The 27903-nt window shown below is 41.5% G+C and overlaps 2 protein-coding genes across 2 annotated transcripts in view; one reads left to right on the top strand and one right to left on the bottom strand.

Annotated features, from left to right (window-relative positions):
• Positions 1–133: 133 nt before the first annotated feature.
• On the top strand, positions 134–10345 carry degs1 (delta(4)-desaturase, sphingolipid 1). Its single transcript, XM_085800919.1, has 3 exons — positions 134–369; positions 6303–7045; positions 10040–10345. Exons 1-3 carry the CDS (start codon positions 288–290, stop codon positions 10184–10186), a joined length of 972 nt encoding a protein of 323 aa, XP_085657045.1. The 5' UTR covers positions 134–287; the 3' UTR covers positions 10187–10345.
• Positions 10346–15688: 5343 nt separating this feature from the next.
• Positions 15689–27903, bottom strand: part of nvl (nuclear VCP like) — a 36014-nt gene continuing 23799 nt past the window's right edge. The window contains exons 21-24 of the mRNA XM_085800944.1: positions 25792–25868; positions 25592–25683; positions 24285–24382; positions 15689–15880 (exon numbers count right to left, since the gene is read on the bottom strand). Coding sequence (XP_085657070.1) covers positions 15836–15880; positions 24285–24382; positions 25592–25683; positions 25792–25868 — 312 coding nt within the window. The 3' untranslated portion in view covers positions 15689–15835. The remainder of the gene's footprint in view (positions 15881–24284; positions 24383–25591; positions 25684–25791; positions 25869–27903) is intronic.

The following is a 27903-nucleotide window of genomic DNA, read 5'->3' as shown; positions in this document are numbered from 1 at the left end:
ATGTTGGCTGTAGGAGCACATGTGGCAGTGACAGAGGGACGGGGAGAGGATGTGATGTGATGATGTGATGTGATGAGCGCTCGCTGTGTTATCCAACGTGTTTGGATGGATCTGAGCCGGGGGGGCGGAGCTGACTGAGCTGACTGATGTCCGGGCAGGTCGGCTAGGCGTACCGGTATTGAGGAGAGACGAGAGGAGAAGTATCACGCACTTTGTTTTTAAACCACCTTGTGATTTCCTTTTCTCCACACTTGTCTCTCCGAATAGTCTAAAACGGTGATATAAAGATGGGGAACCGGGTGGCTCGTGAGGACTACGAGTGGGTGTACACGGACCAGCCGCACGCCGACAGGAGGAAAGAGATTTTGGGTGAGCTAGCTTATCCTCCGACACATTTTTGATAAGCTGTAATGTTAGTTTAAATTCGCTGTGGCGACGTTAACCTATGTGGTGGGGGGCTTATTTAACAATATGGTGGTTACTAGACAGTGTAATAAGCTTATTAAACGACCACCACAGTGGTTAAGCGACCCGGTTTGCTAACGTAACCGAGCTAACGGTCCTGTACCATTTGGCACGAGCCCCGGCTAACGTTAACTAAGTAAACGAGGTTGAGACGGCGTCAACTTGGGGCCGTCGAAGTAACTGGCATTAAGTAAAGCTGGTTTCCATAGAAATATAGATATATAGTCTATATACACATATACAAGGTAGTTGCAGCTAGTTAGCTAAATGTAACATATTAATGTTAGCAGAGCGCAGCCACTCCCTGAAGCACAGCCGCCCCCCCGGCTGAGCAGGGGGAAGTTACGGTAACGGCCTCTGTAACCGCCACAGACGGACTCACTCCACCAGCAGTCACACCAGGCTGTGACAGTTACTCAGCCATGAAACCTCTTGACGGGAAATTTAGGTTTTCCATATAAAAGCGATAAGAGGTTGCGAACAGTTTACGGAAGTAAACTTATCTGGGTAAATGCTGTGACACATTCAGGAGCAGAGAAGTAGCCTGAGACATTACATGATAACGCAGTGCTGGAGACAGCTACAGGCCGCAGTTACACCACAGGCTTGCTTTTTCCCCATAGTGCCAATGTTTTACTTTTCGACAGGGTTGCATAAACGCAAGGGTCCGCGTGACGTAAACTCCGACCTGTGTGAACGTGCCCTTTTATAAAAATCATGTGTCTGCTTGCTTGTGTGCCCCAGGCCCCGGGAACCTGACTGAGCTCTGGATAATTAAAGGATGCATAGGGTATATAACTTGTGTATGTAGAGCTGCTATATATAGGTGCAGCAGATAATTGCTTTAAACTTTTAAATGAGGCCAAACAGTTATCAAAATTTGTGTGTTTATCTCCAGGGGCCATTCATTTGAAAAGATGCCAAAATTTCTTGATAGCTGCTGTTTCTGGTTTATGAAACCTTTATTTTACCACTAAGTTTTACCCATTGAACAAAGCTCAATGATTTTGTAATGCAATCCTATTTTGTAATGCAATCCTATGTTTTGTGAGTAAAAGTTTTGCTACATTTTTTTTTTTTTTTTTTTTTTTACAGTGTACCAAATGTCACTCTTGTTAAAATGTTAGGTTTGACAGCTGGATTATTCAGATGAAAAAGTAGTGAATGAATGTATTAGAAAAAAAAGCAACTTCCATATCAGAAACAGTAGCCATCTTGGACTTGACCAGTGGCTCATGTGTTTTATCCACATACCCAAGAAGGATACTTAGTTTAGCATTTGTTTGATTGCAGCTATCCGCCGGATTATGTCTTTTGTAAACAGGTAGAGTTAAGTTGTCAACACAAAGTACTGCTGTTGTGTTGAGTCATGGGTAAAGATAATTCACTGATGACAGATCTGTTCCCTGGGTTGAATTATTCATGTGGATTCGTACTGAATGTTGCAATATCAGGAGACTTTTAGACACAGCTGGTTAGTTTGGAAGCTGAGAAACTATTTCTATTATGTTTTTATTAAATGTTCATTATACTATTATTTGATTAAGAATTGATTTTGTAATGAACATCATAGTAGCATAGTGAAAAAAGAAAGTTTTCAAGTATTTTTAAAAAAGTACTTGAAATTTTCCAAAAAAAACCCCCAAAAATAGTGAAATCCCACAAAAATGTGCCTACACAACTCATCTTTAACTTAATTTTGAAACGTTTCCAGCAGCATTTCTTAGTGTGTTTCTGGTATAACTCAATTGCATATTACCTTCCATGTTAGAGTCACACTGAACAAACCCAGCAGTGTATGCAAAGTACTTGGTTTACACACCAAAGTACTACAAACAAAAAAAACCACAAAACAGCAACATAACTGTATAAATTCAGCAGGAAGTGTTTTTAACAGTGACCTTTGCTCAGTCTGTGCGTTCTGCTCATGCTGCACTTCTACATTTACTTTCTTAACATTTTGTGATCATATTGTGGCCTTGCCGTTGCTTGTGAAGAGCTTAGTTGTGTGCAGTCACACAGTCACATGCCTCAGGCCTCTCCCACAGAGCCGGCGCAACAGTGGGAGGGGGGAGTCGAATAACACAGGACGTGCCTCCTGGTCATCAGGCTGATAGGCTGTTTATGTAGCCCCAGGGGGGGTCCTTGTTGCACTTTGCATCTCTTTGGAAACAATTGAATATTTATTGACTGGGCAGATAAAGCTTTGTGTGACTTTGTGGATTTTAGCATAGTGATTATATTCACTGTTCAGCATAATCGGTTCCTTTGTTTCATACATTTTTGACAATCTTTTTTTTTTGTATCGTTGAAAATGGCTGAAGTCACAGTTTCTAGACCAACTCAGTGCTGCAAATACTACTTCACTTAAAGGTCCAGTGTGTAAAATGAGGGGAAAACAGTGACATCTAGCATACCGATTCTATTATTTATCTATTAAATAATTATATTGTTTATATGAATGTGAAACCCTTTAAACGTGCTCTCTGGTTGGCTGGATTTTCCATTCCGTACAAACATGGCGGTGCAAGATGGCGACCCTCTCTAAGCAAGACCCTTACTATATGTAGCCTATACAGCGGGGAAAATAAATATTGAACACGTCAACATTTGGCCATGGCCTCCATGTCTTGCATGGTGTGCGTGCATGGACGCCATGGCGGTTGAGTGCATTACTTATTGTTTTCTTTGAAACAACTGTACCTGCTGATTCCAGGTGTGTCTGAAGCTCTCCACCAGTGGTCCTGGACTGTTAGGGAACCCTTCTGATTATTGTTTTGACTCTTCTGTCTGAAATCTTTGGTTGCGTAGGTCTTTAGACAGCTCTCTGCTATTACCTATCATGCAATACTTATTGTCTGACTCCTTGGTGGTGAGAAACCTTTTTAAAAGGCATCAATCAGGACTAAACCAGCAGATATTACTTTGCACGGATAGGAGACAGGATTACATTCTAAATACTGACAAACTCCAGCTGCTTTCTTGGCTTTCCATACCTTTTTGCCCCTCCTTTTCTTCATGTGTTCAATACTTATTCCCTGTGTCATTTTACTTTATTACACATAACTTAATTTATGGACATTAATGTTCGGATTTCTTTGTATGTGTGCATTACTTGGGTTGATGCCGACATCTGGTGAAAATTTCATGTCAATAGCTCTATTAGAAATATATTTTCTGAGAAAAATGTTGACGTGTTCAATACTTATTTTCCCCGCTATATATGAAAGAAGAATTATAAGGCTATGAAAACCAAACAGATTTTATTTTATAGCGATTATAAATATGTAGTATATTCATTTTTTTTTGCCAGTAAACCTTGCCAAATATTACACACTGAACCTTTAATTAGCAGCATCAAATATGTATAGATGTTGCAGTAGCTTCAGACTGTGCACATTCTGCTCCACTTGAGGGTCTGTGTGATGCTGGTTCCTACTGGGAGTGACTGTGTGGCAGTTGTTAAGCTGTTTCACTTTGAACAAAGGAGTTCATGATATCCAAATTAACTGTATGGCTTTTCCCTCCTCCTTTAGCTCGATGACATTGATAGATTAACTCATATTCAGTGTAAAGGTCAGCCATGCATCCATGTACAGTGACTTGTTAAACCCATCAGCTGGCTTATCAACACCTGGCTGTTTGTACAGTCAGCCGCAGTCCACACACCGAACCACTCGACAGGACTTGATGCAAATAAAAGCAGAGCTAGACTGAACTCCTCCGGAACTGCTCCTGTGCAGAAATTTAAAGGACAAAGGACCACATTAGATTAACTTTGGAAAACATTCATATGGAGATACAGGAATGCCTAGCACATTTTTTGACCTTGGAAAGAGTGGTCGATAAAGCAATCCTAACATAACGTCAGGTACAAGAACACGGCACATAAAACTGAACCAATAAAAATCCTAGATAAAGAGATGGGGTTTCAAAATCATCCAAGTAAGTTGAACTGCTGATCGAAGCTCTGGTACTAAAGTCTTGTTTTACAGCCGCTACTCAGTCAGCAGCCGTCAGCAGGTACAAGCAGAGTAGTCTATTATAACCTAAACCTGCTGAAGTATGACCGGAGGAGAGCCAGGTCAGAGTCTGAGTCCTGCCTGGTGCAGGGAGGCTGACATTACAGCGGGGTGGGAGGTATGCGAGAACCCTGCTGTTTACTCCCAAACGTCTGCGTCCGCTTCCACAGGGACCTGTGTTGTGTCATTAAACAAACACACACCACCCTGCGTGTTCTGACTGGTGTGTTAGAGTGAGGCATTTCAAACAGCAGCAGCCAGGAGATAAAACACAGGTGTTACTGCTGCAAGTGCACCACAGATTTCTGGTTATTGGAAGAATCAAGGCTGGAACAAATTCCTGACATGCTAACCAGTTAGTAATGATTGGCACTGGCTAGTGAACAACTGACTCTTCCAGCCTGTTGAATTACTGCTCAGAGAGAGAGACTGTGTAATACCTGACGCTAATCACCTGAAATGCCTTGACTTGGTTCCAGTGACCTATCAGTGATTCAGATAACCAGGAGTGAGTAAAAGGTTTTACTGCACACTGCCCTGTTTGTCAGCTGTCTGCCAGCACTCTGACACATAGACCAGGGCTCTGGTCTAAAAATCACAACTTAAATCTCAGAATTCCGGGATTTATTTATGTATTCTGTAAATATCAGAATGACTAGATTAAAGTGTGCGTATTATTTTGGCAGGTTTTGAGGTTGTCATATGAGTCGTAATATAAGTGGGAATTTTTAGCATTTTCATTGTCAGAATATATAAATAAGTCTGTACCGAACAATTACAAGAGATGTAATTTGTGTGTCTCTTTCAAACTGCAGAGTGTGTTCAGTCCTTCATGATCACATCTGCTCACTGAAGCAGAATCAGAACCACAACTCATGATGAGTGTGTAATCTTCGCTTACAAACAACTGAAACTGAAACTCCAACTGAAATCAATCAATTCCTTTTATTTGATGAAGAGGGACAATGTACATTGATAAGCATTTTAAAATAAAATGTAAATGTACTCCATTCTAGCTACCAAGCTAATTTGCATTGCCAGTCCCCCTATACTGAAATAGAAACAAGCAGGTTCAAAAAAACACCATAAGTATAAGTACAGTATTTAAAAACATGGGGCAGGTACCCCTTGAAATGTGTTGACAGAGAACAGAAGCTTGTTTGACTTGCAGCCTCTTGAACTGAACTCATCCTGAACAAAGCGTTTGCGCCAAAGACAAATATAAACAGCAGCTGCAGATATCAGTTGTTGATTAAATCTACCTTCACCCACTGAAACAACAATAGCCTGCTGACTTAAACACAACTTGTTCTCCAGCAGCTACAACTTCCTCCTAAAAAGTGTAATTTTTGGAGTAAAATCATAATATTTATAAAAAAATTTTTTAAAAAAAACTCAGAGGAAACTGATTCTCTAATACTTGTATAATTTGAACTGGGAGTCTCTGACCTCTGCACCTGATGAGAGATTTTGTGGTTGGAACCATAAACGCTGTGCTGCCACAGTAGTGATGCTTTAATCCACTGGTGAAGAACAACAGTGAGGGCCTTGAAGCTACTGTATGCACTTCTCCTTTTGATACACCCACTGTCATCCCTTCACAAACAATCAAAATGAACAAGTCAACAAATAAGAATTGTAATTGTGGCTCCATGTGGAAAATCTTCCCGTTGTCCTGTCCTGTTATTCAACATCAACATTTTACTCTGTTGTGACATTTTTGAATGGAAACAGAAAGTTATTTCTATAAATGTGTACTACTAGATCTTCTCCCTGCATTGATCTTAACTCTGGTCTTTTGTTTTGCTTCTGCAGCCAAATATCCACAAATCAAGTCTCTGATGGGACCCGACCCCAGGCTGAAATGGATTGTGTGCATGATGGTGGCGATACAGTTTTTAGCTTTCTACCTGGTCAAAGACTTGGACTGGAAATGGGTTATGTTTTGGACCTATGCCTTTGGCAGCTGTATCAACCACTCAATGACCCTGGCCATTCACGAGATCTCCCACAACACGGCCTTCGGGAACAACAAGGCCCTGTGGAACCGCTACTTCGCCATGTTCGCCAACCTGCCCATCGGCCTGCCCTACTCGGCCTCCTTCAAGCGCTACCACCTGGACCACCACCGCTACCTGGGCGGAGACGGCGTGGACGTGGACATCCCCACCGAGTTCGAGGGCTGGTTCTTCTGCACGCGCTTCCGGAAGTTCGTCTGGATCATCCTGCAGCCGCTGTTCTACGCCGTCCGGCCGCTCTGCATCAACCCCAAGCCCATCACTCAGCTGGAGCTGACCAACGTGGCCGTCCAGCTGGCCTTCGACGTGCTGCTCTACTGGCTGTGGGGGGCCAAGCCCGTGGTCTACATGCTGGCCGGCTCCATGCTGGGGATGGGCCTGCACCCCATCTCCGGCCACTTCATAGCCGAGCACTACATGTTCCTCAAGGGCCACGAGACCTACTCGTACTACGGCTCCCTCAACCTTCTCACCTTCAACGTGGGCTACCACAACGAGCACCACGACTTCCCCAGCATCCCAGGACGCAGGCTGCCCATGGTGAGTACAGCGCATCACTGGGAGCCACATACACTACTACATACGTGTCAGTGTGTTTACATGCACAGCCAAGTCCAGCTATGCTCATCGCTCCATTGGGGCAGCTCCTTGTTCCAGTTGACATGCAACGGGGAAAACCGAATAATTGACGGTGTCTCCTCCTCAACATAGATGGTGTAGAGCAGTGGTTCTCAAAGTGGGGTCCTTACCACTTCTGTCTAGAATTTTTTAACTTTTTTTTTGGAGATTTTTTTTTTTTTTAAGAAATTTTACCACTTTTTCTAGAAAATGTTTTACTTATTTTTAATTTTAGAAATTTTACCACTTTTTCTAGAAAATGTTTTACTTATTTTTAATTTTAGAAATTTTACCACTTTTTTCTAGAAATTTCACACCATTGGCTCTAATTTGAACGTACACTGACTAAAAAAATAACGTTTTTCAGTTGAAAATATTTGTGTATTTCTGGTGTATGCTTCAAAATATTGTCCAATGGGGGGTCTGTAGTCTAATTTGTGCCAATTTAGGGTGCTTGATGTAAAAAGGTTTGAGAACCACTGGTGTAGAGGCTAAGCCAATGCTTGAAGCCAATGAGGCATTTCAACAAGAAACATATGATGTGCTGCTTACTTTTCCATGACGGATGAATGGAAGTAAGTCCACTTGATTTTTAGTTACGATGCACACAATTCATTTATAGATAGAACACAAAACAATCAACAATCTGCTCTTACAGGTGGCAATAATGTGGACCACTTTCAAGTCGACTTTTTTGTTACCTAGTGGAAAAACTGTAGATAGATAACTTAGAGTTCTCAACTACAGTTTCCGACCAGATGCACTGATCTGGGCTGAAAATATATACAAATGACTCGGGTCCATGGTTTTCCTTCTCTTTTCTTTTTATAAAACACATCTTCTCACTGGTTGCACCGTGTGATGCACTGACACAGCAGCCCAGGCGCTTTTTTTTTCTCTCTTCGGGCTGGGTCCGGGCCGGCTTCTCTGCTCCACTTTGTGCCGTCTCTACTGTTGTGAAGCATGCTCACATGCATTGTCCAGTTTCAGTCAGATTAAGGCGTAGACATGCAGAAAAAAACTGGATACCAATGCCAATCACATTAGCTGAGTGTTTTAGTTGGATCTGGATCTTTAGTTGTCCAGTGATAGTCGGATTAGGCCACAATTCATTCTAACAGGAACTGTTTATTTACTCAGTGGTAACTTTAGTTAAACCTGATGGATGTATAATCTGGCATCTCAAACCTGTTTAGTTTGTTAGTGAGGACAATGTGTTGTGTGTTATTATCTCATGAAGTGAAGTGAACTACGTCAGTATCTTGTGAGAATAGTCATCTATGATCATGATGATTTCTCACATGTAAAAAGAATTAATTCCCACTCTCTTTAAATCAGCACATCAGGGTTTCAAACAAACTGGTTCCTTTTCTTTTACTAAATGCCTGTGAGAGCTGGGAAGGTGTTCTCCAGGTTGTTAACATGCCAACATGCAAATCACTCAGTGTTTAATCTGTACATTTTAGTTTTATCTACAGATTCATAAGGACTTGATTTAAATAATCCAGATTCCAGTTAGTACACTAAGCCTCAGACTCATGGCGGAGAGCATGATAAAACGTTTTCCTCAGAAACGGCAACTTGCATAATGAAGACAGCAAAATGAAGTGCAGCCTTCAGCAGTTAAGATAAGACACTCTATAAAACTCATTAGAAATGACTGCCAGGAGCTGTAAAGGTAGTTTATTCTACCTGTCTGTCAGCAGCATGGACTTAAGTTCATGTTTGATCCACTCATTTCCTGGACACACCGTGGTCATGTGGCGTTGTCACGTAATTACTTGGAAGAAGTAAATTTTCTTTGAAACTCCGTTGTAAATGTAATTACACTCCCAGTTCAAATGACTGGTGTGTGATGGTGAACACACCAGCCAGTGATCCCAGTGACTCCACCACTTCACCTTCCTCTGACAATAAGCTGTAGCCTCCATTTTACCAGTGTGCAACAGGTAGCAGCTCAGTGTGTGTGTATGTGCTGCATTATCTTTAAAAAACAACAGTTGTGGGGCCTGGGGCGGCGTTTAGCTCACTTGGTAGAGCCCCATGTTGAGGCTACAGTCCTCGCTGCAGGCGGCCCCGGTTCGAATCCCGCATCGGGCAGCCCTTTCCTGCATGTCATTCACCCTCTCTGCCTCCTTATTTCCTGTCTCTCTCTCCACTGTGTTATCAATTAAAGGCAATGAAAAAGCCCCAAAAAATATACTTAAAAAAACAAAAAAACCAACAGTTTTTAACCGCTAATATCTCTGTAACAAGCTTATAGGTCACAATAGCCAGTGGAAGTGGATTGGTTGAACTTTACCCTGTATAAAGTGTTAACATTTGATATGAATGAATGAACTATTAAAGCTTGAACATACAAGACTTTATACTGACACATTTTGAGAGAGGAACTACACAGACAGTAGCAGTGTTATGAAATTAATTGATCGTTAAGGTTCCTAAATACCGTCACTTTCCAAAAAAGATTATGTTGGAACCATATTGTACATAACTTCACATAGAATTGGTAGAAATTTAAATGTTAGCGTGTCAGTAATAAAAAAAAAATAAAAAAAACGATAAAAATAAACTTAAACATTTGTTGTAGATGACAATTTATGACTTGAATATTTCAAACACTCCACCTAATTGATCCTATGTTAACAGATACTTCAAATATTTTGTTTTAATAATTAGTAATGCAATTATATTTTTGAATATATCTGATTTTACGCATTTATAGTGTTGTGAACGTAATTAATGCATAATAATCATGATAATTGTGATACTGTGATTACTTCTTTGACAATAAACAAAGAAAATCTGTAACCGTGACAACCCTAGCTGTGTCACGTCAGAGCCACGTCAGCTACCGGCTGTTTCCCTCGCACACAAACAAAAGTGAAACTCTTGTTGCTTCTTGTCTTTCTCCAGGTGAAGAAAATCGCAGCCGAGTATTACGACGACCTGCCTCAGTACACGTCGTGGGTGAAGGTCCTGTACGACTTCATCATGGACGACTCGCTGAGCCCGTACTCGCGGATCAAGAGGAAGCTGAAGGGAGACATCAAGCAGGAGTAACGTCGCCAGAAAAAGAAAAAAAAGCCATCTCCGGGAACAAAGCTGCAAGCGTCGCCGCGACGGCAGCCGGGCTAACCATCCTATAAACTTTAACAAGCTTCTGCAGATTAATCCATTCAACGCGTGAGACGCGGGCGGAGACTGTGCACAGGACTTCTGACGGGACGAGATGTAATCAAAAACCAAGACAAGAGGGTGTGTGAGTGTACCTGGGGCTGGCTGCACAAACACTTCAGGCTTAGTCCAGATAGTTGAGTTTAAGACGTCTCATCTGACTGAAGGAGGACCGAGGTTTAAAACTAACTCCACATGTCTGGTCTGGCTAGTTTAATCTCTCAGCCGTCTGGGAGCACAGACAGAAAGTTTTCCTCGTGTTTCTGGATCCTCGTCTTTAACTGGACCAGTAAGAACTGAACTGGAGACCACAGACGGGTGTGTGAAGTCTTTGTGCATCCAGCCACACAACACCCCCCCCCCCCCACCCACTCCTCTACTGACTGAGAGCAGTGTTCCACGGACAGGTCCCAGCTCCGCCACAGCCCAACCACACCTTCTTGGACTCGCTATTGGTCGACAGCATATCTGTGTGTGTGTGTGTGTGTCTGAAGTGGACCAAAGTTGAACTGTTGAGTGAATCCACTCATGAAGACCCCTCCATTATGAACTGATTGTTGCCTGTTTGATACTACATGTACTGAGTGGATGGAGAGGCTCACACCAGATGCATTCTGTTTGAAACATAGAGATTTGCCCTTTTCCGGCCCATGACCCTGTTTTCAACCGCTCAGCTTTTTTTTTGTGTGTGTAACATATGACACTTTAAATCCACCATGACATGACACAACCTGTGAGTGCGACGCTGTGAGAGGAGTTGCAGCGAGGTTGAGTTGCATGCAAGATCAAAGTGTGTTAGTGCCTCAGCTTTGTCTTCACGTCTGCCTTCATTTGAGTTTTAAGGAATTAGTTCACTTTGATGAGAGAATGTGTGTGTGTGTGTGTGTGTGTGTGTGCGCTCTTCAGGACGGTGGAACTGCTGCTCCTCCTCGAGTCACGTCCTCTGTGTTTTATGTTCAAAATGAATTTAGTAACCAAATTGTATGTGGTTGAGGCTGATGTGGCTCATTCCACTGCTTTTATATTTAGTACCATCAACTTTGACTACTTTGAAGCCAATGAAATAAATCAATCAATCAATGAGGAAGTACGCAAAGCTTGATTTATTTAACACTGTTTATTCCAGGAGGATATGGAGAACACACATTGACAAGTAATTTAAAACATCACATTGTAATGGGCACTGAAATAGGAATTCTAAATTGATTTTTTTTTCTTTTTTGAAAATCTAAGTTGAAATTTAATTCAACTATTAATCAATCAATACATACCTTAGATTTATTATTATACGATTTATACATAGATTTATTATTTTTTATTTGGAAAAAAATATTTTAAAGGCATTTATTTAAGTCCCTCTTTAATTTCCTTTTTCACTTGCATTTCCTTTTTATAGTTATTAAGATGCGAAGTTCATTTAACCTTTCTCCGACACATCATCATCTTCATCACCAGGCCGTTGAAAAAGCTGAGTATGTTACTGACAGCTCAGGCTGCACTGACTGTCCTCACACAGTTCATTGGTTGTTATTTCTTATTCTTGGCTTTCTATATTTATCTATTCAATTCTCATAATATTATGCCTTTATTATGATATTAGGCCTTTATACTTAGTAGAATTTCAGATGTATTCTTGAAACTACAGATTTCTCTTTGGCCCTGGTTCTCCACTGCAGGACAAAAAGATCACAGAAGGTTCTTCCTGCCAGTGTTGAGTCATGTAGCAGCAGGTAGATGGAGTTAAGGTGGAACCAAACACTGCTTCACCGAGGAGAGGAGCTTCATGTTTCTATTCACACATCACTGGAGATGTTGAAAATATTTGTTAAACTATTACTGTAAAAAGATTTTGCCTCATAGTCATAGAACTGTAGATTTCCACAAACCTGAGGGACTATTATTTAAAAACATTTACTGGAGGTATCAGAGTTGCAGTGTGTTGAGACAGAGCAGCAGCAACTCAACTAGGCCTACATCTACACTTGATACCTTGAGAAGGTTCCAAATACGTCTCTGGTGTCCGGCAGAACTGGGGCATCGACAAAATCATCTCGTTACCCAGAAACCCTTGCTGTGGCCCCAGATGGAGCTGGTGACACAACACGGCAGCAATCACATTAAGATCCAGCCCAGTCACCGGTGTCTGGTGACAGACAGCAGGTCAGTGCTGCTGCTGCTGCTGCTGCTGCTGCTGAGTCACCAGATCCAGTTTAAACTGACCTCAGATCCAGTCAGACTGTTGACTTTCATACTGGAAAATGAAAATCACGCTTCTGTTAATGAAATAAAATACTTCTCACTCGTTTTTTTTTCTTCTTTTCTATCCACAAAGAGCAGCTTCATCCTCATGGGACTGGTCTCCAGCACCTGGATGACGGTTGTCTGACCGGTCCAACAGGCCCAACATGGTGGCAGACTGTTGTCATGGTGACCTCATAGGAGACCAGTGGGATGATGGGTAGTTAAGACACCAGCCTCAGTGACCACAGAGCTGGATCTACTAGAACTAACAGAGAAATCCTCAGTGTAGATCACAGCGGATTCATTGATGTGTTGTGTTGTAAAGTGCAGCCGTGCTGCTCAGGTTCTGTTCCTGTCATCAGGCTGAATAACACTGCAGTTTGATTTCAGCTCATTCTCACCCACACTGGCAGCAACATTAGAAATTCTGCTTCAGTTCTGGTGTGGATGCATCAGGAGGCACTACTGTTACACCACTGCATACGTAAATCTGTTGTGTCATTCTACTTATTCTACATATAAAGTAGGCATTGTACATATTGACTAAGACCTACATTTACTGTAATTACTAACAAGGTTGTACTGTAACATTCAGTAACAATAATAATAGTAATAATAATAATAATAACACAGCAGTGTATCAGTGAGTAAAATTTCAGAGATGAAAAAAAAAAGGCATTTCTGCTGTGCTGTCTGGCTCTTTCTCTTCCCCACTGATAATAATTGAAACAAATTCAGGAAGCACCCAGAAATCAAACCTGCAACATCCAGTCAACTAAGGATTCAAGACTGGTCTAGACTAGTCTTCCCATTTTAGTGCAACCAAGTGTCCACACAGTATTAAATCTGGCATAACAGCAACAAAAAAAAAAAACATCTTGAAAATGGGTGAAAGATTTGGTGAGTTATGGTGCAGTGCGGTGCAGATGAGTGTCAGACCTCTACAGTCTGCATTTAGCTGACATGTATCACATTGTCATGGTCCAGGTGTCATCCAGACTGCTTCACTGACTTCTACATCACGGCTGCTGGACCTGGACAGTGGAAGACACATACACTCTTCATCCCTCTTCTTCCTCATTGTGCTGATGATGCCCCCTCCCTCTACCAATGGGCTCTATGCACAGCTCCACTACTTCCTGAACTTAGTGCTGCTCCTTTGTTTGTCTTACATTATTGGACAAACTGATTAATCCAGGAGTGTCTGAGTAGTCACAATGGTCAAACACACCTGGATTAATCAGTTTGTCCAATAATGTAAGACAAACAAAGGAGCAGCACTAAGTTCAGGAAGTAGTGGAGCTGTGCATAGAGCCCATGACCCAGACCCTGGATTGTTGAGGTCTGTAATGACTGCCTGTCTGATCTATATTATAATGTATTGTATTTCATGTCTTTATCTCTTTTAATTTGAATGTTTATGACTTACGTTTAATGAAAACCCAGAATTCAGTATCTAGTCAGGTTCACTGTGTACAAAAAAGTACTTTTGAGGAATTTTTGGGGTAGGCTATTTGTTGATTGTTATACATTTTTGGAATCTGCAGACCTTGGAGAATCCAAAAAACAATGTTGCCGTGCAAGTGGCAAAACTAATGTTGCAAAAAGAAAGAAAGAAGCAAAACCATTGGTTTTTGGATTCCCCAAGGTCTGCAGATTCCAAAAATGTATAGGTCAAAAAAAATTCCCACAAAAGTACACAGAGAACCTGACCAATCTCGAAAAAATAAGATAGTGAAAAAGTTCACTATAGTAACCTAATGATGTCACACTCCAATCAGCTGATTTACTCCAAACACCTGCAGAGGTTTCCTGGTGGTTCAGTAGCTGCACTGTCACGGCTTTATTCAGATGCAGCTGTATATGACTTAATGTCAAATAAGGTAAGAAGGAAAAAACAACATATATTGGCCATTTTTGCACTTTATTCATTTTACACCTCAGTAGCATGTGGAGGATCCATACAATGTTGAGCTTCAGGTGCTGCCAGGTGTTTGACCGACCTGCCGTGAGTCCAGACCTCAACCCAACTCAACACTTGTGGGATCAGCTTGGGTGTTGCACGTGCTCAAGTGACCAGCAAAGCTTAGTGACCACCATGCTGGTTGACCTTCAAGAAGCCCTAGTTTAGGGATGGGATGTGGTCCCACAGCAGAATGTGAGCAGGCTGGTGAGCATCATGAGGAGGAGCCAGGCTGCTGTGGCTTCCACACACTACTGACCGAGGTCCCTGACTGGCAAATGAATAAAGTGGGGAAAAAATTGACAATATGTGTTGGTCGTTCCTTATTACTGTGGGAGACTGCAATCATCCAATCACCAAGCAGCTCAGAACAAGAGTGAATACCAACAGGGAAATATTGCAGGGGTTGTACCTCATTGTACCTCGTTGTAAAGGTGACTAATCAGGCTTTCTAATGATATAAAATACAACACCATTATTATTAAAGGGAAGAAATGATTGACTGGAATAATGCTTCCAAACGTTTTTTGAGGAGTTTAGTTTTCTTCACCTGAGATCCTGGTTATTGTCGAAACAAATCCTGCCACCTGCTGGTTCCCTGTCAGATCAGACCCAGCCAGACAGCTCAGTGTTTGGTTTTACAGCCATCCCAGCTCTGATGTCAAAACAAACACCTGTGGGTTTTATGCTCCTTTTGTCACCGACTTGATTTCATAACATGGGTTCATTCTGTGTGTGATGCTGCTTGTTGTTGTCTGACTGAGCCTTGAGGGTTGCATGTTGGGTGTTGACTATGACAAAATGAACAGAAACTACGAAAGAGCTTAATAAGGGCCAATTCTGACTTTTTCACTCAGAAAAAGTCAGAATTCTGTCTGTTTTTATCAGAATTGTGACTTTAAACTCACAATTCTGATAAAAAAAAGTCAGATTGTTTTTTTTAGAATTCACTTATCTTTTTCTTTTTTACAGTTGCCTTAACCCTCTTCCGTAGTAAACAATCCATCTGATAAAGAGCAGTAATAAACAGCAGTGTGTACATTCACTCCAGCTATCAGTAGTGGAGGCTGGGTGGCGAGGAGCTGATGGAGAGCCGGGTGGCGTCACACTCGGCCTGATAGCAGAACAGTGGCTGATGTGCAGCTCTGATAACTGATACCACCACCAGACAACATGCCAGGTGCGTTTGTCCTTCGTCTCCACTCGCACTTTTATTAACAAAAGCAGAAAACAACATTGTGACTCTTCCATAATAAGACATGTAGAAAGTGTGTGTGACGTATGAAGTTGTTGAGAGCAGAGCTGCTGCTGGACGGCGGCTCTGGTCCGGCTCATCTGCTCAGGGACTCTCGGAGCTGCTCGTACGTCTTCTGGTCCTGCACGGGGAACACACACACACAGTGTCACTGCACGCTGCTGGGTTTCACACACACACACACACAGAAGAGGAAGCTGAGCCACCATCACCTCTTACTACACACACATACATGTAGCTAGGGTTGACTGTGGTGTAAAGCATTAATTCCTGTGGGTAGAGGACTGATGTGACAGTGTGGGACGGGTTGGACTGGTTCTGCTGGCTACTTGACAGCAGGGAGACGATGGGACGGTGATGTGAGGCTGCTGAGCTGTCAACAGCCCTTATCTGCAGCTCACACAGTCACAACAACAACAGACATGTGCTTCCATCCCATCACAGTGAGCTGATGTAGTAGTGGTAAAGTTTCAGTCTCATTAACATCAACTCATTATTTATTAGATATTTAATAACTCACTCCAGACAATAAAACTGCTCTCTCTCTCTCTCTGTGTCCCCTTCCTGATTTCTTACTTATTTGCATATTTGTCACACTTAAAGGACAACGAGGAGTTTGTATTTGGTTATAAAAAAGTCTCACATTAATGTGGACGAATCTACGTTACCCACACTTGTTAATGGCTCCATTTTTGATAAATATATCGTTTTGTCTCTATCGTTATTTTGTTATTATTATTAATGGTGGAAATGCCGCGAGCTGACCAGCGTTTCCTTACTTTCGGTTTCGTGGACGCTGCCCGGCGGGTCATGAGAATAACGCTGCCGAATCTCCGTTTATGGTGGGAACTACGACGGTATGTGATCGTCTTCCAACCTCTGACTTTAATTCTTTTTTTTTTTTGACACTTTCTTTTTATTGTTTTTCTTTAGCATTGCATAAACATTATACAACAACAATACAAACAAATAAAAATAAAATAAAATAAAAATAAAATGTGAAAAAGAACATGTTGGATCACCATGCTTCTACAGTTTGATCATTTTTCAATGTCAATGTGATGGTCCTTGTCCTGTCGTTTTTATGTATTCAGTCCATTTCTCCCACTTCCGGCAGTATTGATCCTCTTGAGTCCTTATTTTATAAGTCAGTTGTTCCATAATATGTATTTCGTCCATAACCTTCAGCCAATCTTCCTGTGACGGTGGGTCTGTCTTGTACCATTTTCTTGTGATTGCCTTTTTACAGGCTACTAACATAATTTTCAATATGTATCTATCATCTTTCAACACAACATTTTCCGTAATGACACCAAGATATAATAATGTACAAGACTTGGATACATCATAACCCAAAATTCTGCCTATAACCAAATGAACATCTTCCCAGAATTTTGTGATTTTAGGACAGAGCCAGAACACATGTGAATGGTTCACATTTACATCTCCACAGCTTCTCCAACATGGCTGTGGTAATTTAGTATGTTTATTCCTAATTTTGGGTGTTATAAAAAATCGAATTAAATTTTTCCAGCAATGTAATCTCCAAACACGTGATGATGTTGTTGACTGCTGTGTTTTCCATATATGTGACCATTCATCATCAGATATGTTCACACCCAGCTCGCTCTGCCACTTCAGTTTAACATATGTCGTCGTATTCCCTCTTGCCTCCATTATATGCCCATAAATTGTAGAGATTATTCTGAATTTCTTTCCGTTGTAGGCTTCAGTTATGGTTTTGATTATTGAATTTTTGTCCAGATTTACACTGTTTTTTATTTCTTTATTGAAAAAATTCCTTATCTGCAAATATCTGAAATGGTCTTGGTTACTTAAATCATATTTTTGTTTAATCTCCTGGAAGCTCATGAAATTCCCATTTTTGATTGCTGTACATATCGCTGTTAATCCATTAGGAATCCATTGTTTAAATCTTTGGTCAAGAGAACCAGGGACAAAACCCTTGTCATAAGCTATCCACCGAAGCAGTCCGAGCTCTTTCTCTAGTTTATATTTTCGTACCAGATTAAACCATAATTTTAGCGTGAACTGAGTGACTGTATTCATCTGTTTAATTACACTCATTGCTTCTTCTTTGTCTCCAATAAGACTTTGAATTTCTCTTCCTTGTACCAATTTTTCTAAATTCTTCCATTTGGCTACATAATCTTTGTCACACCAACAAATTACATGTCTAATTTGTGCAGCATGAAAATATCCCTTGAGGTTTGGCAGTGCCAAACCCCCCTTATCCTTTCCAATCTGTAATGTTTCAAATTTGATTCTCGGTCTGTGACCATTCCATATAAACCTTGAAATGATTTTGTCCCACAGTCTGAATTGTTTTTCGGGTATCTCAATGGGTAGTGACTGAAAGAGGTAAAGAAGTCGGGGTAGAACACTCATTTTTATGGTCTCTATTCGTGAACCAATGTCTAATGGAAGGATAGCCCACCTGTCCAAGTCGCTCTTAATTTCCTTATCCAGTTTGGCATAATTAACTTCATATAGATCATCAATGTTTTGTGTTAAAGTGACCCCAAGATATTTCATTTTTGTTGCTCTCCAGTTCAGATTATGTTTTTGTTGTATAATTTTGGATGGGGAGTAGTTGAAAGTTAGAATCTGTGTTTTGGTCAAGTTAAGCTTGTATCCAGAACAAAAGCCAAACATCTCTAGTTGGTTTATTAGTATGGGGATGCATGTGTCTGGGTCCTCTAAAAAACAGACCACATCATCAGCAAAAAGTCCAATGGTATGTTCCTCTCCCCCGACCTCTATTCCTTTAAGATCTCTATTTTGCCTGATTGCTTGTGCCAGGGGCTCTATGAAAATTGCAAACAAGGTTGGAGAGAGACAGCAGCCCTGTCTAGTAGATCGTCCTAAAGTTATGCTCTCAGTCAGACTGCCGTTTATTCTTATCCTTGCGGTCGGGTTTTGGTAAAGTGTTTTAATACATCTGACTGCTTTGTCATTAAGTCCAAATTCCTCAAGTACCTGATATAAAAAAGTCCAATTTACGCTATCGAAAGCCTTTTCTGCGTCAAGGCTTATTAAGGCTGCACATTTTTCCTTTTTTAGAATATGGTTGATAATATGTAAAGTTCTCCTTATGTTATCTTGGGCTTGACGTCCCTTAATAAAGCCCGTCTGGTCTTCATCGATAATGTCACTGATAAAGTATTCATACCTTTTGGAAATGATTGAAGTGTACAATTTATAATCAACATTGAGTAGTGATATGGGTCTATAGTCTGAACAAGTCTCACTGTTGTTTTTCTTGGGGATCACTGATATTACAGCTTCTTTCCAGGAAGGGGGCATTTCACCGTATTCAAGTGTATAGTTGAATGATTTTTCGAGTAGAGGTACAAGCTGTACATTAAATTTTTTATACCATTCGGATGGTAGACCGTCACTGCCGGGAGATTTATTTGTTTTTAGTTTGTTTATTGCTTTCTCTATCTCTGCTTTTGTGATGGGTGAAGTCAGATGGTCATTTTGATTTTTTCCAATTGATGGTAAGTCCAGTTTCTCAAGAAAAGCTTTCATTTGGTCGAGGTCAGCAGAGGGAGGCTGGCTGTACAAGTCTCTATAATAGTTCATAAACTGAGTTGCAATCTCTTTGGGGTCATAAATTATTTGATTCGTACTTGTATCCCTTATCTTGTGAATTGTCCGATCTGCTTGCTGTTTTTTTAATCGTTTTGCCAGTAATTTGGTTGCCCTTGGTCCCACTTCATAATAGGATTGTTTTAGAAATCTTGTCTTCTTTTCAATTTCTGTGGTTAGTATTTTATCTATATTATTCCTAATTTCCTTAATTTTTGGAAGCAATGAGGGGTCCTGTGTAGTTTTGTGTTGCTGTTCAGTTATAAACAGCTTCTCCTTTTCCTTTTTATAGTCCTCCTCTCTGTTTTTTTTAATTGCTGCCGTCTTAGCAACCAGTTTTCCCCTTATAACTGCTTTAAGAGCGTCCCATAAAATAACAGGGGTAACCTCTCCATTATCATTTTCATTTTGATAGGTTATGATGTCTTTCTTTAGTTCCTCCACACTTGACTTGTTATTTAGTATTCCCACGTTTAGCCTCCATAACGTATTCTTCTCCTGCACTTTCAAATTGACTTCAAGATGAACCGCACAGTGATCAGATACATCTGCTTGTTGGATTTCACACTTCTTTACCCTATATAAATCAATCTTATTCATAAAGAAGTAATCGATTCTAGCATAGCTGTTGTTAGGGGGTGAATAGTGTGTGTAGTCTCTCTTCGAAGGATGTAACTCCCTCCATGTATCAACTATCCCGAATTCTTTAAGTGTTCTCTTGACCATTCTCGTAACATGGTTGGTATGTTTATTCTTGTTTGTCGTGTCTAGATTACTATTCATCACAATATTAAAGTCACCACCACATATTAATACTCCATCCATTTCTAAAATCATGGTATCAAATAAGGTTTTAAAGAATTGTTTTGCACTATTAGGTGGAGCATATACGTTTACCAGTGTCACCATTTCGTTTTCCAGTTTTCCCTTCACAATAATAAATCTCCCTTCTTTATCGCTAATTTTTTTGATACATTCAAATTTCACTGTGTTGGGGATAAGTATGATCACACCTCTTCTACATCCATGGCGGAATGAACTATGAAATGAGTTGGTATAGCCAAACCTTTTAAGCTTTTCACTTTCCAGACTAGACAGGTGCGTTTCTTGTAGAAAAATAATCTGTGATTTATCCTTCTTTAATTTTGTCATCACCTTCTGACGTTTCACAGGATTATTTAAACCATTAATATTCAACGACAGTATTTTAGTATTATACTCTATCATTTCTAATGAGTTTGTGCGGCAATCCAACTCTGAACATAGAAAACATAATCAAGGAACAACAGTTGAACACTGAACAAAGTGGCTTCCAAAAAGGAGATGTACTTATCCATCCCTTGTGGTCCCTGTTGGTGGGAGGAGGGTTTAGTGCCTCACTGTGGTAGGGGCCCTCCCTAGTTGTGAGAAAAAACCCACAGATACTAGAATTGTCCAACATTTAGTGCTTGCTACAAAACACTCCCTCTTATCGGTTTTACTGATCTATAAACTTAAGTCGTGAGTCATTATATAATATGCCCCAGATGTGTGTGTACTAACACTCTATATTACAAAAGTAAATATCCTTTTGAAGTAGAAAATAATAATGATGTTTGGGTTCACCCGGCGACGTAGTCTATATCTTTTCATCCATTGTGGTTCCCTTGGTCTGTGTCTCGTCTAAACTCCGTCAGCCTCTCCCTCGCACGTAGAGCTGCGCTGTCAGAAGTGCTGGTGGTGCGTTTCCATGGCATCGCTGCGTTCAGACGCTCCTCCGCGGCCGCGGCGGTGTTTACTTTGGTCATCACCTTCACCCTGATTCCGCGTCGGTTCAGGTCCCGTGCTGCCTCCTCCGCTGTGCTGTATATCACCAGACCGGAGTCCCAGTGCACCCGCATCTTCGTGTAGGGCGTCTGGTACCGGATCCCCTTCTCCCTCAGAGCTGCTTTGATGGGTCCGTATGTCTTGCGCCTCTCCATGACGTCTGTCGCGTAGTCGTTATCAAAGTAAAGTCTTTTGCCGTTAATCTCAATCTTCTGTTGCCACGCTTTCCTTAGGACCAACTCTTTAACGTGAAACTCCAAAAAGTTAACAATTATTGATCTCGGGGAAGCGGCAGCAGCTGGCTTTGGGATCAATGCTCTGTGTGCCCGCTGGACACGGAGCTCGAGTCCCTCCGGCAGGGCCAGGTGGCGTTTAAACAACTCGTTAACAAACTCAATGACAGATCTTCCTTCTTTTTCTTCTGGCACCCCGTAAATTCTGATGTTATTTCTTCTTGAACGACTCTCCAGATCGACAACTTTGTCCCGCATCTGCGTGTTTTCTTTCACCACCGCCAGTAGCGTTTCTTTCATCTCCAAGCAGGCCGACTCCACATCAGCTATTCGGGTTTGTGCCTCAGCTATGTTAGCATTTTGGCTCTGGAGCTCCTGCAAAACTTCACCTTTAAACTCCGCGAGGTCGTCTTTCAAAACTTTCTTGACGTCGTTTTTAAATTCGTCCAGGTCTCGTCTCATTCCTTGTTTAAAGTCTTTTAACTCTGTATGAAGCATTGTTAGAGCTTGAAGCAGAGCGTTCTGGTCAGTGCTAGCTTCACCTAGCATTGTTTCTCCGTTGTCGTCGTCGTTTTCCTCGTGCTCAGTAGACTCGGTCACTTCTGGGTTTTGTTGAGAATCACTCTCATTCTTGTTCATCATCTGACTCCTTAGCTTTCTCCCTCCGTCCATACTTAAATTGAAACGGTATCAGCGCTATTTATATTGATAGGAGGTACTTTGTCCAAACCGACTTGCAGGAGCTCGCTGTTATGCGACCATCTTGTTGTAGCACCGCACCGGAAGTCCTGACTTTAATTCTTGATGATTGAAAACATTCTTGGTAAAGGCCCTTTCACACCGGAGACGTATTTTTCGCGCGAATAATTCGCGCATCAATATTTTTTTTCGAACCCCGGTTTTCATCACGGATCCTTTCACACCGACCGCGAATGTGTCGCGGCGAAAATGCGACATAATTTTTTTTCGTCGTGCGGTCGATTTTTCTGAGCTTTCGCCCCGCGAATAAACGCATCAACCAATCATGTGCCGTGAAAAGGAGGTACGTCACAGCCCCACGTCAGAACACACACAGCTGTTTCCCATAACAGACGGTGGCCGCACAGTCTCGGGCCGCCACAGTCTCTCACAGGAAAAATAAGTTGTTCACCGTCTTTGCTCTGATCTCTGCCAGTCAGCCTCCACCTGCCGTCTCTCTGGGCACACACACACACACACACACACACACACACACACACACACACACACACACACACACACACACACACACACACACACACACCACACACACCACACACACACACACACACACACACACACACACACACACACACAACACAACACACACACACACACACACACGCTTGGCCGCTAATGTAAACAATAAATAACCTGTGGCTCGGAGGAGAGAGGAAGAGGAGGAGAGGAAGAGGAGGAGGAGGGGGGGTAAGTGGAAAGAGGAGAGGAGGAGGAGAAATAGCAATAGTGTGTTCATATCAGATATTGATCAGTGATCAGACAGTGAGCTGCTGTGTTGAGTAGAGTTGGTAACAAGACGACAGCGGCATAACGTAGCGAATACATGAGGGATAATTAACAGATTAAAGACGTGACGTGGAGGCGAAGAACCTCCCGTCGCAAAGCGAAACTTTGGAATCTAATTGTCGCATCTGTCGCATATTCGCGTCGCCGCCGGTGTGTATGGTTTTGATGCGAAATATTTGGCCGCGAATATTTCGCAATTTCGTGTCGTTTATTCATTACGTCCGCGGTGTGAAAGGGCCTTTAGACGTCTGTCTTGCGCCGGTCCAAGAATTTCACGGTGCGCGCAGAGGCTCATGGTAAATGTAGTATGAAAACACTTTGCTTTCCAAAACTCCTCACTGTCCCTTTAAAGCCCCAGTATGTAACTTATTTGGCTTTTTATTAGCAAAAATCAAATATTGCTTTTATAAATACGTATTTCACTGAAGTCAGAGTGCTGGCGGACCACTTGTTTACATAGACGCTTGTTTATCCTGTTACATGCAGTGTCTGTTGTCTGTCTGACGTCTGCCCCATTTCACCTGAATGCAACATCAAGAATACGTTCAGATCTGCAACCGCACTGCTAGATGGGGGGAATTCCTACAGATTAAATGTTGAAATGATTTCATTAATTAAGGGAAAAAAGCTCTCCAAACCTACCCGACTCTATGTGAAGAAGTAATTGCCCCCCTTGTTAAACCATGAACTAACTGTGATAAATTTTAATAATTTTTCTGGAAAGCTGAGTTCAATTTCACTCTCCATACTCAGGCCTGATCACTGCCAGACCTGTTGAATCCAGAACCTGTCTCAAAAAGATCTCAAAAAGCAACATTTCATGCTGCCAACTCAAGAAATTCAAGAACAGATGAAAAAACAAACAAAACCATTGACATCTATCAGTCTGGAAAGTGTTGCAAAGCCATTTCTAAAGTGTTGGGACTCCAGCGACTCCTTTTTTTATGCTTTTGTAGAAAGAAGTTTTCAAAGAATCACATTTGTGATGTGGAGGAAAAAAATAGAATTTCTTATATCTAATATTCAATCATTCACTCTGTTATTCTTATTTGATTTCCTACTTTTTTCTAAATATAATGAATCTGTCAGCTGATTCAAACAGGAATGAACGACACGCTCAAAACAAGGTCAAAGAAAACACCTCAACAGCAGCTGGTCACAAAATACCTTTGTTTCCTCTCCTCTCTTGTGCCATGTTCAACACAAGGCACAAGAAACAAAATATATATATGTACATATATACTGTATATACTATATACACACATACGTATATATATAAAGAACCTAAACAAAACAACAACTGATGTGTTATTTACACTTTCTCACCTTTTTGGACACAGACGGGCGAACTTTCTTGAACGCCTCCTCAAAGTTGTCTTTGCTGACTCTGATGTCGGCGACAGATCCAGAGCAGCTGCTGTGACCTGTGAGAAACCACAAGGAGCTTCAGTCACATTCAGTCACGTCTCCTCAGCACCACACACACGCTGTTCAACAATGTTGTTTGAAATGTAAACACAGGAGCTGCTCTTCAGTGTCACCGTCACCGCTGATATTAACACGTCTTTGTGCCACTTACAACCAAACATTCCTCTTTTAGCAGATAAGATAAGTCGATAAGATACAGTAGGTTCAAATATTCCTTCATTCGTCCCATGGTGTGAAAATTTACTGGGTTGCAGCGGCAGTGAAGAAATATAGAGCAAAACAAACACCTGTAGGTTTTTTATTATATATATATATCAATAAAAAAAGAAAGCAGAATTTGTAAGAAAATATGTAAGAAGAAAAGATAAATAAGCAAATATACACATTCCAGCAGGAGCGTATGACAATATAAACAAGAAATGCTCAAATCTGTACAGATAGACTGTTGGTAATATATATTTAAATATATGTATTTGTGAAAATATTACTACTATTATATTCTGTACAGAATGTTTCACTCTATATCTGTCACTAGATTGTACATAACTATATATGTACACTGTGCAGCTGCAGATTGTCCTTATGTAGCATTTACTACTATTATATTCTGTTGAATTTTATTCTATATTCAGATCTGATAGTCAGCAGGAATATTTGGGTTCTGATATTATTGGCTGTTCTGGCTTGTTCCTAATGACTTCAGTTATATCACAGGGAATTATTTATTTCCTCCTCTGCTTTCTGACTGGATGGATTTTCCATTCGGGCTGCCATACAAACATGGCGGCCAAGATAGCGACACCCTTGCTATGTATAAAATAATAATTATAAAGCTACGAAAAACCAAACTAATTTTATTTTATAGCGATTATACACTTATACAAATATATTCATGGATAGTAGGCTATATTCAGATTTTGTCAATACACCTTGACAATTATTACACACTGGACCTTTAAGTTGTGTCATAATTGGCAAATGAACTTGTGAATCATGGACAAAAAGTGAGTTTTGTGAGGTCACAGTGACCTTTAATCTGATCAGCTCACCAACAAACACTCCTGTTATTTGGTAGATGAACACCGACACCAGCAGAGCTCCACAGTGAAGTGAAACCATGGCAACCAGACCCATGTGACCTCACATCTCCGTCTTTTAACACCTTCAAACTACTTAACAGCTTTACTGAGGTGGAGTCGAGTTACCTGAGGAAGCAGTTGAGGAATTCTGGGACTTGAGGAAGGACCTGAGGGCGTTGACAGATGCTTCCCTCACTAACGCAGTCAGGTCAGCACCACTGGAACACACACACACACACACACACACACACACACTTAGACCCTGTATGGAGAAGCGTGTGAAGGACAGGTGTAGAGGTGAAGCAGGACAGAGTGTGTGGACGTACGTGAAGCAGTCACAGCGCTGGTCCAAGGCGATCTCCTCCAGACTGACGTCCTGCTCCAGCTGAGGTCTGCTCCCTCCCTGTGACATCATCAACATCCAGCTACTGTTAGTCACTGGAGACTTTTGTTTTTTACCAAATGTAAAGAATGGGCTTTTGTAAAAGGCCTGCTTCTCTTTATTGCACCTGTCTTGTGTTAAATGTGCTGGTTTAAAAAGGTGAAGGATAGTCACAGCAAACACTGATCTGATTTTTACTGAACTTTGGATCATGTTTCTATTCATCTTTTGATAAATAACAAGACTAGGTCAGAATCTGGGACATGTCTGAACCACCTGAGGGTAAAATCCTGATTTTGTAACTCCAACATCATCTGACAAAATCACAAAAGACACAAGTCCTCTGTTGATTTAGCTCAACATGATGGTGAGGCTTCATTTTATTTATTTTTTATTCATCTAACCTTTATTTATTCAGAAAGAGATCCACTGAGATTAACAATCTATTTTCCAAGGGTGTCCTGGCCAAAAGGATTTTAGATATGAATAAAATATAGACACACACAATAAAACACACCCTAACTCCTGAGTCCTGCCTAAATAAGATGAGACATTATTTGACTTTGTTCGTCGTTGTAAATCATTGGATGTATGATGTAAGCACGAAGAACATCTGGCAGCAAATGTCGCGCATGCGCACAAACATCAACAGAGCCACTGGGAGCTACTGCTACAACAAGGCTGAAAACCATAGACTGTAAAAAGAATGGACGTAGCACCGTGACGTCACCCATTGGTTTGGGGGAGTCTGTTTTGTGCCGCTACTACGGGGGTTTGAGCCGCGCCATGTTGGATTCTACTTGCCATATTTGGAGCGGTGCGGCCGTTGGCCGGCCGAGAGCCCGCCCACTGGCCTCGTAGCAGCGGTCTCCGGACCTGTCAGTCAACGGTTCTGCGCCCTAATTGGCCAGAACTTTAAACCTAATAATAGTAAAACGGTAGAGTTTTAAAAAAATTCACCCCCCTCAGAGTTTGTGCGGGGGTAGAAACTATCGGTTGAGACCAAAAAATTAAAATGTACCAGGCTGTAAATATGTTTTTTTAAGCTGTAAAATCGGCTATTTTAACATGGGGCTCAATTGGAGTTGCTCCCTTCTGGAGCCAGCCCCCAGCGACAGCCGAGGGGATTGCAGTTTTTTGAACACGGAAGTGAGCTTCACTCCTCAGACCGACAACTGCCCCCTTGCTGAAAACAGAGATCTAATTCATTTTTTACAAAGAAATTTTTCATGTTGCAGCTTCAGGACACTTGGGTCAGTACAGACCAGCAGTATGGAGGTATCTGGATGTTTCATAGTGTGTGTTTTGGACGATTCATAAGTGAACACTATCCGCCGCCATTATATGAAAATCCGTTGCCAGCCGGACCCCCGGCAAGGGCAACTTCGTTTTTTTTCAACCTGGGGCCTGTTTTCATATGTTTTTCTGTATATGTGAGTGATGGATAATACTTTCATTGAGGTGGCTACAGTATTGAGCCGGGCAGGCAGCCTGCAGCCCAGCTAACACTCTTCAACCGGGCAAGTGGCTCTCGTCAAAGTTCGCCCTAAAAACAACGGGCATTTTTTTCAAACTGACAGGCTCAGATAGTTACAATGAGTGTCTGACAACATACTAGAAAAGAGAAATGAACGTAATAGTCTACCTTTAGCTGGAGGCAGAGCCATAGATATTATATCCAGAGCCATAGATATGTATAGTTACGTATATCTATCGCTCTGGCTGGAGGTCGCTGTTTGTTGTGATCTGTGTCCAAATCTCACCACCAGAAATCTCGTTCTGAAATCTCGCAATAACTTGCGGCAAAACACCGGTGGGGAATACTGTTACCTGACTGAGGTGAAGAGAGACGACCGGAGAATTTACAAATTGTAGCAACAAAATGCTGGGCTGCTCTTAGCGCAGCTTTCACAGAGCTTTCACAAGTTAGGGCTAACAGTTAGCTGTGCTAAATGGATGCTAACACTCCTGTCGATGCACTGCGCCGTCGCCGTGCCGACCACAGGATCCGACCACTTTGACCGGGGATGACTACTGCCAGTCAGAAGAAGAAGAG

This window comes from Trachurus japonicus, chromosome 15, assembly GCF_045865225.1.
Source record: "Trachurus japonicus isolate A0001 chromosome 15, Traja_1.0".
NCBI lineage: Eukaryota > Metazoa > Chordata > Actinopteri > Carangiformes > Carangidae > Trachurus > Trachurus japonicus.
This window is presented reverse-complemented; position numbering and strand designations above follow the sequence as displayed.